At 47.5% G+C, this 11,621-nt stretch overlaps 1 protein-coding gene across 2 annotated transcripts in view; it reads right to left on the reverse strand.

Annotated features, from left to right (window-relative positions):
* FNIP2 (folliculin interacting protein 2) overlaps nucleotides 1–11,512 on the reverse strand; it is a 123,684-nt gene extending 112,172 nt beyond the window's left edge. Inside the window, exon 1 of one of the 2 annotated variants that reach the window (XM_067737048.1) lies at nucleotides 11,254–11,512. In XM_067737048.1, the coding sequence (XP_067593149.1) occupies nucleotides 11,254–11,372 (119 nt within the window). In that variant the 5' untranslated portion in view covers nucleotides 11,373–11,512. The remainder of the gene's footprint in view (nucleotides 1–11,253) is intronic. The other variant, XM_067737050.1, reaches the window with a different exon arrangement.
* Nucleotides 11,513–11,621: the final 109 nt, after the last annotated feature.

Raw genomic sequence — 11,621 nt, forward strand, 5'->3', positions numbered from 1 at the left:
TTATAAACCCCACAGAACATCAACCTCCTAGGAACTTCAAATGTTCACTGGCAGAGAGGGAATACAGACCACGTACCGACTTGGGTTTGAATTCCCAGCACCACTAGTTACCCACACAGTGATCTCCAGCAAGCTTCAGTTTTCATCTGTAAATTATTACAACTTTATACCTATAAATTAGCTAATGAAATACCCAACCTCAAAGGGTAACTTCGAGATGATGTAAGCGAATGCCACGCGGCGCGGGTCCCTCCTCCACAAACACTGCGGGGGGGCTCCGTAAACACTGGAGAAGCAGCTACTTACAGGCGTCTTAAAAGACTGCAGAGACGCTGTTTACATACACAGCCCATAACACGTCCACCAGTTAATGAGGTTCACAACATGAAAATACATCTTTAAAGTCACAAACGGCTACTTGCATTACAAAAGAATTTTTTCTCATTTTTTATTTTTTGCCCACGCTATCTTATAACAGTAAACAAATTTTTTAAAAGGATATTTATCCACAAGTTCATTACCCCAGCAAATCAACTCTTGTATTTTCCTGTTTTCCTTTCTAGTCCTTGGTCATACATTTATATATTTTACTAACATATTCATCTTGTAGGTACCAATTGATTTGGGGTTTTTTATTTACCATATCAAACATTTGATTATATTATGTTATATTAAATGTGAATATATTAATTATAACAGTATATATGTATTACATTATATATGTATATTATATAATATATATGTTATAATTAACATATATTTTAACATATAGTATTTAATGTATTTGTTGACATATTAAACATATATAAATATACTTTATATATTATTTTAAAACACAATGTGACTATATTAATAGTCTTAATCATTTAGCCATCATATAATATCCTACGAAGCTAACATCACAGTTTAGCTACTTTCCTGCTGTTAGACAACTATTATAATTCTTTTTAGATATTTATCATTATAACAATAATGTCTAAAGAACATCTCCATGTGTGAAAGTTTTTTTGCTTTTTTTTAACATCTTCATGCAGAGAACTGTTTTCTTTTAAATCTAGAACAAGCTAGACAAGGGGTCAACAGCTACCAAGCGAGGGGTAGGGTCCGAGTTTCACCACCAGCCACCAGCACAGTTTCCTCCGGTCACTTTAAATCACCTCCACTAAACAGCCACTCACGTGATGCTGCCAGGAGTGTAAGTAGGTACAGCATCTCTGAAGAGCGATTAGGCAGAAGTTCCACCCTGGGTCCTGACCCTAGAAATATACTTGAGCTTATGAATAAGCATCTTCTGACCAGGAAGTTCACCATCTCTAACAAAAAAGCCTGAAAACGATCTAAACATCCGTCAACAGGGGACTGGTTAAACTTAGTGTAGTTGTCTGCCCACTAAAATTACCCGGGGGGTGACAGGTAATGACAGGTAATGACAGGTAATGACAGACCTGTAGGCAACCCGGATCAATGAGATCAGGATCTCAGAGAATGGTCTGGGCATTTAAACCTTGCTGGGTCCCTGCAATGTCCAGCCAGACTTGACAGCCACTGAGTTAGTCTTCCACGCACGTTCACTCAGTGGAAGCCGGGCACCTATCAGCAACACGCTGGACGGTGTGTACAGCAACTACCATTTCTGTGAATGAAAGAGAATGTTTTTTCTTGTATGTGCATCGAATATTTCTGGAAGGATACACTAAAAAAAACTGGTATAATAAGGGTGGCCCTTGGGAAGAGAGATTAGGGGTGTGAAATGAGAGGCTTATATTTCAATGTGTATCATTTTATACTGTTTGAGTTTTAATCAGGTGCCCTGAAAAGTTAATACTCTTGAAAAAAATCATCATTTGTGAGCCGTTTCTCAAGGCCACGTGGTACTGGCCAGTGCCCGTGCTCTCAGGGTCTCCACGGAGCCCTGCACGCGCGGAAGGGACCAAGTGCCCTTCTTGGCCTTGTGCTCACTGCTGTGGCCCTGGCAACTCCCTTACTCAATGTGCCAACCTAAAGCAAACAGTCACCGCCCGATACGCCGGGGAGATGTTTGCCTGTGGCTTCCCTCCTCGCCTCTGAGGCCATCACCAATGACACGTGGTCTGGGCCATCTCTTCCTAAAGAACACGTCAGATTTACAAACCCATTTTTAAGTGATTTTCTCAGCTGCAAAGCAGCAACCATTCCATCCTTTTTCTAAAGCGCTTACTTCAGGTAGCATGCAAACGCCGTCTCTGCGGGATTCACAGTACCAACATCGTTTTCAGAACTAAGTGAGCTGCATCTTCTATTTGAAACAACCGCTTAGCTAATTTCATTCCATCAAGTATTTCAGTTCAACAAGCCACACAAAAATTCAAGGAATCTAAAAGGTATAGAACGCAGTTTTACAGTTAGCAACACACAGCTGATAATTTCAGAGGTTCGCAGAGATTATTTAAATAAAATACTTTTTTCTATATGTTGCTTTCAACAGCTGTGGGAGTTTATACCTGAGTCTCAGATATATTACTTAAGTGTCTTTTTTAGGTGTTTTTTTTTACTTTGAGGAGAGGGCAGGTTCCTTTAGAGTATTTACCTTATGATTTTGATACCAAAAAAAAATTCATTCATATTAATGGAAAGAAGGAAACTGTGTGGTCTATAACAAAATTCCTTTGAAAAATGACAATATGCATGCCAGAAACATCAAGAAAAAGAATAATATAATGAGAGGTCAGATTCTGGAATACCAGAGAATCTTTAAGGATCGTCTGTTTGCAAAACTCTTAAACGTATTCATTCATTCATTCATTCATCGAACAAGTATTTACTAAGTGCAACCTCCTGCCAAGCCCTGCACTAAGCACTACAGCCACGACAAGAGGGCTAGGATTAGAAGAAGTCCCATATCTAACCACAACATGGACATTTTCTTGTTTCATTCAGTTACCCAAATGTATGCTTAAAGCGGCAAATTTAAATGATATTCTTGTTATATTTCTCAATCATGTTTTATAAGAGAACTTGAGTAAATGAGAACAGTTAATTAAGAGCTAAATGCAATCAAATACACTACACTTGTTCCCCGTCACCCCAAAGGTTTCAACTGTAGGTTAGAAAAAAGAAAATGTCCAATTTTCTGGGTACACCAGGGAACCACAGTTGGCAATCTGAAGTATTTATAAGGTGTTAAAGGCAGAACACATTAGACTACTGCTTCTTCCTAACACATCCTAAAATGAAACACCTGTTTCATCTCTGGAGGAACAAGCAGGTTAACGTCTAACTTGTCTCCAACTTGTGAAGGAACAGAGTTGCCATGACAACTGAACGAAAAGTTTAGTGAGCAGAATTTACCAATGAAATACAAAATTCCACCCAATTCCATTTAACTGGTATGTGTGTACTTGTAAGCAAAGGCTAGTTTTCTGTTTGTTAAACCATCAGAATAAATGATAATGTGTTCTGTGAAAAGTTTCATGGATAAAATGTTTAAAAACACACACTCCTTTTTGTCAGAGTAAGCCACAAATAAATAAAATTGAACAATGACTGTTTGACAAGTCAATATTGGCAATGCGGCCTTTCACATGACAGGGTCTCGAGTATACTTAAATCAAGGAAAACCAGATACTTCTAAAGTTAGTACCTTTCTTAGGTTGTGTTAAATTGTCAGGTAAATTCAGGGACATGTTTCATTTCTACTGATATCCATTACACAATGTCACCTAGGGTATATTCAAATAAACAGACTATCAATTTTCCTAGAAAAATCCTTCTGTCATAAACACACAGTATATTTAGGTTGTGCACACATGCTGCATGATTACATTATTAACGTCCAACATTATCCTCACTGGAAACTAGAGTGAGGTCCCCATCAGATACGCAGGTTTCCCATCCGCCCCCGTCGGCTTTGAGGGCCGAATTTCTACTGCCCCAGTGACCGCCCTGCATGAACTGGTGGTCATTTTCAAGTAGACATCTGTGAATAATCAGACACCAGTGGTCACTGATTTAAAGATGTATTACTTCAAACACAGAAATGCTCTTAGTTATGATTAAAAGGTCTCAGGCGTGGTGATAAAATCATCTTCGTAAAGCAGACACGTATCTCTTTATAACACTACACTGGACACAAATTCTAGAGCACGATGTACAAATTAAGCAAGATTCAGGGACGAATAAAAATATTCCAAATGTACATATGAATGAGAAGCGCATGGTTAAAGAGAGGGGAACATGATAGCCGCGGACCCAGACTCGTGCTAACACTAAAATCTTATGTAACAGAAAGCGCCTGCCATGCAACACATCCCCACAACATCAGAGTATTAATGGCTGCGTTTAATGGCTGCGCTTATTGCGCTTAATAGATTATACTATTTTGGCACAAACAGAAAGTGTGCAGTAAGAAAAACGTATGTACGTGATGTGTGAGAAGGCACACTGTCCCTTCCATAAGTCCATCACACAGGCAGCTGGACAGCTTCCGGCTGAACACAGAGGGTCGGCAGCCCACCGGCTTCCATTCCCCCCCCCGCCCCCCGCCCCCGCCTCCCACCGAGCACGCCTCACAAGAGTGCCTGTGCGGCTTGAGCAGTGAGTCGTGGACGTTCCGTTTACAGAGGGGTGGGGTTGAGGGAAATCGCCATTCCATGCCCAGTAAGCTGGAAAAGTCCGTCCTGTTTTTCCTCTTCTCCAGAGTAATCATTTCTCACGGACCAGAGATAAAAAGAACGCTTGGTAAGTAGGAGCTCACTAAATATTTCAGCACTCTTACCCGCAAGGGAAAGACTGACTTTTACAGCCAAGGACACGATCTCACCCTGAGGGCCTAACCACTCACGCCCGCCAGGGACTCAGACAAGCGCGATGAAACATTTGCTCCTTTGCGTCCACACCAAGAAAACCAGTGGCTGGGGAAGTCAGCGCGGTCCCAGTTCCCAAATCAGACTCGCCCGCCAGGAGCTCACACTGGCAGCCGGAGCATTTCACGAGCGCAAGGACGACCTTTTACACCCCCTTGGCCGAGGAAACACAACTGTAAAGGCTTCCTTAGGCTGACTTCACAGGCAGACCATGAGAAACACAACCCAAAGCCACAGCGACAGAAACCAGCGCCCTCGCTACATCCACACTCTGTGCATTAAAACACCACAGGCCAGGCCCACCTCTCAAGACCACCTACTCAGTCTAATGACAACGTGTAACATGACTGACTCGGATTTCAGAACCGAAAATTAAAATGCCTGTCTCAGCTTTCAGAGCAGCCAGTCCGAGCCCCTCAGCGTACCCAAGGTACCCCAAATCTCAAAGGTCGTGTCACCTTTTTCCGTATATTTCAAATAAATCTTACCTAGGTCTCTCTGGATCTCCGACTGGAGAGCTGGGTGCAGCTCCTGAGCCCTGCTGGAGACCAGGCTGCCTGAGGCTGGAGAAGGGCCGGGACCCTGCCCCGCCGATGAAAACTGTGCACACAGATACCGCCTGCGCTCACCAGCCTCCCCGGTTACACTGGCCTCCTGAGGGTCCTCACGGACTTCGGTGTTAAGTACATTAAAGTTCACAGCATACTGCTCTCCGTAACAGGGACTACCACTTATTTTTACGAGGAAGAGGAAGTCTCTAGAGAGTTGTTACTCAAATCAGGTCTCTCCGCCAGTGTTACACTCAGTCCCTCCCTCACGATGCAAAATACTCCAAAGACTACTTAACATTTAAAATAATGTGGTCTTTTAAGGCACAGAGTGCAGATGTAGAGAGGCGCTGGTTTCTGTCGCTTAAATCACAGAGGCAGCACGAATTTGTCAGAGCAAAATCCAAAATACCAACAAAATATAAAACACAGAAGAGTCGAATGAAAGCTTCACCCGCCGGTTGACCACCCCTGTTAAAATACTGGTGTGCAGGGCCGCTCACCTTCGTACAGACACACACAATCAACCCCACACGCCCATCTTCAGCATACGTGTGCATGTGTATGTGCATGTGTGTATATACATAAATACACATGTACGTGTGATATATATAAATATATATATATATAAACAGACATAAAATAAAGATTTGGTGGCTGCAGAATACCAGCCATTGTGCAGCTGTGTCACTTCACTTAACACATTTCTCCTGCTGCTTAAATAAGATTTTATTCTTGGTAGGAAAAACTTGCAAATAATTCTGAAGAATACACCGTACTCCTAAAACCATTCCTGACTGTCCAGGCCCCTCCACCCGGGTCTCAGTGACTGGTCTTAACGCTCCTCTGAAGACTCAGTCTGTTTCATCACGGACACCATCCAAGTGGGGGGAAAAAAAAAAAAAGTAAAATCACGTGGCTTCTGTTCTTCTCAAGTCTCCCATCTATAGAAAGAGAAGACAGTTCAATGTCCCTAAAGCCCCAATATGAACGATACTGAATTCCATGACTTAAGAGGCTCTCCGTAATACTTAAAATCGTTCTGTACTGCATTTTATTCTTTTCACAAGATTTTCAAATATATTACCTCCTCACCACAACCTTATTACACAGGACGGGCGCGTTACAAACGCCAAAACTGAGGCCCAGAGAAATGGAGAGACATGTGGGTCCCATGGCAACATGGTGCACGAGACAGGACAAAATCGACGGCCTCCGCGATGAAAAGAACCCACGACGTGAGCCCGGACCGGCCCCAAACCCCTAATACCCCGCCGGGACCCAAGGCACGGGTCAGGACCAGGAGATGTGATCGGGGGGGGGGGGGGTGTGCTCACGGATCCAGAGCAGCGCGCAAGGAAGCCTCCAGGAAGACTTAGGAAATAGTAGAAAGCAAGCAACAGGGGCCTTCTGCACAGCACAGGGAACTATATTCCGTATCTTGTAATAACGTATAATGGAAAAGAATATGAAAAAGAAGATGTATGTACAGATGGATGACTGCCTCACTGTGCTGTACACCTGAAACTAACACAACATTGTAAATCGACTGCAGTCCCGTATAAAATAAAAATTAAATTAAAAGAAGATAGTAAGCCATGATTCCTTTCCTCATGTTCTCACTGTCTAGGGAAGGAAAACTCAGGCACGAATCCAGACTCAATTCAGACCACCTTTTGGGTTATCACGTGTATTGCAACTAAATAAAGAGGCTCTCCCCACAGCAACGCCAAAAAAAGAAATGAAACCTGTGATTTCTGTGTCACGTGTCTTATGTTACAGTCAGTAAAAACGTGAGCGTAGTGGGGCTAATCTGTGTTTCTTCCAGAATATCCCCCCGACCCCAGGACAAGCTCATTAGAAATGCTAGCATCGTGGGAGCTGGCAGTGGAGACTCCTCTGGGAGGGAAGAGTGAATCCTCGGTCACAGCAAGGGTGAGAACAGTTCATCCTCCATGTGTGGTACTTAACGCAGGGGTGAACTCCTCATCCGCGTTGGAATTACCTTCCTGTTATAGTTTCCAGTGCGTTCTTTGCTGTTCGTGCATCTCGGCGTAGGACCTGCTGTCCTCAGACTGTCCTACCTTGGTCTGTATGGGCGGAGCGCAAAGCCGCAAGCCCAGGAGACGAGCATCAGACGCCACTGGATAACAATGGTAAGTGGATTAAACCATGCTTACATAATACTAACCCTGGAACGGGTGACTTAATGTTGTTCTAACAGAACCGTTTGGATTAGCACTAACTAGGCCCTGTGGCCTCGGATATGCAGGACTGGAGAGGCGCAGGGGTGGGGTCTCTCCTTCCCAGCATTTACACAGCCACCTACCAAGCGGCTGAGATGCTCTCCTTTACCCCTCACATCCCAAGCAACACGCATGCTTACTCGCTTCGTCTAACTGGTCCCCAATAAGACACTGCCTAACCGGTGACCTCTTCCGCCTCCCTCTTGCATACACATTTGAGGTGGAAACTGGTCCACTAATTTACCAGAGACATTAAAAAAAACACCTTAAGATAAAACTTCAAACTTGAACCAGACATGCAGCTCAAGAAGTCAGTGGGGGGCTTCTCTGGTGGCGCAGTGGTTGAGAGTCCGCCTGCCGATGCAGGGGACACGGGTTCGTGCCCCGGTGCGGGAAGATCCCACATGCCGCGGAGCGGCTGGGCCCGTGAGCCATGGACTCTGAACCTGCGCGTCCGGAGCCTGTGCTCCGCAACGGGAGAGGCCACAGCAGTGGGAGGCCCGAGTACCGCAAAAAAAAAAAAAGAAGTCAGTGGGCACACCTTGGCTTTTAAAAGTTCCTAAATGAACATGCTTCCCTGAGATGCAAGGGAACCAAGAACCCAATTCTACTTGTTTGAGCCTCCAGACAAATAACCTCATTTTGTTCTCGTTTATCCTTCTGGAAAGAAGAGTTATATCACACACACACATGTGTGTGTGTGCGTGTATGTATATATCAATTAGGTGAAAGTGAAAGCACTGTAAAGGCCAGCAAATAGAGAATTCTCTCAAATTTCAAGACCACGATGCAACTTTATAACTTTAGAGCTTACACTTCACAAATACCACAATCGCAGAGTGTCCCATCTCCTTCTCCCAAACTTGAAAATTCAATCTCTTCTGATTCTTTTTCTGTCTTCCTAGCAAGCTCTTTCCTCAAAGCTATGAAAAGGGCTTCTTGTCGAGATCCTGAAAAAATACACTTAAGAAGGAATCCCAACTGTGATGACCCTTTGCAGGTGGAACGCTGGGAAGCACAAAGATCTGAAAATGACCTGTGAGGTAAGCTACTTACACCAAGCCTCAAAGTTCCTCTCTAATCAAGTCCAGTGAGTGCGAACTGGAGGGACGAGCGGACGGTGAGGAAGTTGGGGAGGTGACAGGGCCGGGCACAGGGCGAGCAGAGCACCATCCAGGGCACGACTGCAGAGAAGGGAGGAAGGGCTTAAGATGACTAGTGAAAGTCCACCACTGAGAGGAGAGAGAGAGAAGAACTCTAAAACAAAAAGATGTATATACAAACTGGGTCTTATTTTTACTTAGGCTTTTCCCTAAAATGCATGGAGATCTATGCTACAAAACCGCCCAAAAGCCAGCCTGAATCTTCCTTTCATTCTCGAGATCTACAAGGTACTGCCTGTATTTAAAGGCACTAAAGAATACAAAATCAGGGACTTCCCAGGCGGTCCAGGGGTTAAGACTCCGCACTTCCACAGGTTCCATCCCTGGTCAGGGAACTAAGATCCCGCGTGCCGTGCGGAGTGGCCAAAGGGGGGGGAAAGAAGACAAATTTCACAGACACAATTTAAAATACAAATTCCCGTTAGGCGTGCTAGAGGTTCAACCTAAGCATTGCACCTTAACTTCTGAAAATCTATTCAGCTACAAAGTGGGCCCCCAAGGGCAGCTCATTGCCTGTCTGAGGTACCCCTTCCCCCAAAAGCACATGCGAGCTCCTATTTTGTTAAATCTGGATAGATATGAAGTGCGAGGTCATCATTCTGTAGGGCGAGAGAGGGAAATTTTCCACTCTCCCAGGAAGGCTGCACAGCATCTGAGAGTTCAGCCAGGTGAGGAGAGCAGGAAGAAAGACTCGCCCGGGTGCCCTTGGTCGACGTGGTGTGACACGGTTGATTTGGCCCTCATCTTCCTGAGTCTTTACTGCATTTCGTTTTCCAAGGGAAACCCTTAGCAGGGACACTGCTGAAGGGCCCTGAGACCTCCAGTTTTCTCCTGGGCATTCACCTCCCAAACTTGCAGAAAATCCTAATGAGGTCAACAAAAACAAACCTCCAAAACCATTCCCTGGCCCAATTTTGTGTTCTTCACTAGACACCAACAGGAAGTCAGAACACTACACTGAGAATGTTCCCACAAAGTTAGAATCAGTTTCCCTAATATGGCCAGGCCCTAAATATAGCCACAGTTTTTTTGTTCAAAAGACACTCCCTTACAGTTGTAGATGGAGGAAACGGTGGTGGGAAAGTGAGCGTAGAGCACAGGAAACCACGACCGTGCATTCAGAGGGCTCTTGTGTCCTTGACAAGGGCTGCCCAAGCAAAGACACCTGGAACACATGCCCTGTCCTCTCCAGGCTTTGTTCCCTCCACCGAGTCTGGGTTACCAGGAGGGAAGAGGAGAAATTACACACCCTGGGCCAGAAGTAATTCTACCGAGTTCTGAGAAGCAACACAGCATCACTAGTACACAAAGCAGTGAAAGGAGTAGAATTCCCTGCTTGAATTGTAACGATTCAGTACACCTACAGAACACACGGGAATTTAACGAAGGTGTGTCAAGCCTTCACAACTTACCTTCCAAATAACAACACACACCCACACACACCCACGGTCACAAAAGACTGGTAACGTTCACGTAACTGCCGTGAGGGGCTTTGGGCGCTTTCAGCGAATGGGATTTACGCGGAGCAAAATCTAGAACACAAAACTTGGCCCAAAATGCAGTCAAAGTTCCGCTTGAAACTTTTGAAAGGTTAAGTACCCTGGGTCTACACTTCAATTATAAACTCCTTCTGCAAGACATTTTAGCCAAAAAGCACCCAGCAGAGTGTCCAAGTTGGAAGTAGATGCTCAGTAAAACACCTGCTGGGAAAAAACTGTTACAGGGAAGTAAATGAACTTCTCAACACAAGCGTGCTGAAAGGCAATACAGGCCGTTTTAAGGCCCCGTGTTAAAGTTAGCCCAGGAGGGCGGACGGGCCTAGAGCGTTCAAGCTGGACTGTGCGCTCAAAGCGCGCAGGTCAAATGCAGGGTCTGTCGCCCCCATCTGCGGGTCGCGCTCTCTGCGACTTAACGTTCCCTCGGCCGTGAAAGGGGGATCGGATCACACCCGGCGCCCAAGGCTGCCGGGCGAGCAACCGGGAGAAAGCAACCGAAGGCACCCAGGATGCCAGCGCGCCGCCGGGGCGCGCGGCGCGTCTCCGGAGGCGCGTACCGGGGGTCAGTCCGTGCGCACACGCACCAGCTTCGCTGAGCGGGCACCTCGGGCCCCGCACACGCCCCGCGCAGCCGGCGCCCCGCGGCGGGGAAGCGGCTCGCTGCCAGGCACGCGTCCGAGAGCCGGTCCCACGGCGAGGGAGGAGGCGGTGCCGCGCTCGCGCCACAGCGTCTCCCACACAATAGGCTGCAGCGGCGCCCCAGGCCCCCCACGACCCGCGACCCCCGGGCCCGCGGCGGGTACCCACGGAGCCCCGGCACCTCCAAGCGGGTGGGGGGGGGAGCGCCGCGCGGCGCCTGATTGGGGCCCACGGTGCCGGGTCGGCGGCGGCGGCGTGCCGGGCGGGCCCCTCCCCTCGTCCCTTCCCGCTCCGAGCCCCTCCGTCCCGCGGCCCCTCACCTGAAGGCCGGCCCCTCCCGGGGCGCCCGGCCCGGGGCTGCCGCCGCCGCCGCCGCCGCCGCCGCGGAGCCGCCGCCGCCCTTCCTGTTGAAGAGCCTCTGCAGCAGAGTCGGGGCCATGGCGCTGCGGCTCGGCTGCGGCTGCGGCTCCGCGGCCTCGGCCCGGCTCAGCGCGCGGCCGGGGGCGGCGGCGGGGCCATCGCGGCGCGGGCAGCTGTGCTCGGCGCCGGGGCCGCCGGCCGGTCATATGACGGGGCTGGCCCGCCGCCGCCGCCGCGCGCTGACAGTTCTCCCCGCGGGAGGAGCCGCCGCCGGCGCGGGAGGAGCGCGGCCGCCATTGGCCCCGGGACCCCGCCCGGCCCCGCATCC

Source organism: Pseudorca crassidens, chromosome 4, assembly GCF_039906515.1.
Source record: "Pseudorca crassidens isolate mPseCra1 chromosome 4, mPseCra1.hap1, whole genome shotgun sequence".
Lineage (NCBI taxonomy): Eukaryota > Metazoa > Chordata > Mammalia > Artiodactyla > Delphinidae > Pseudorca > Pseudorca crassidens.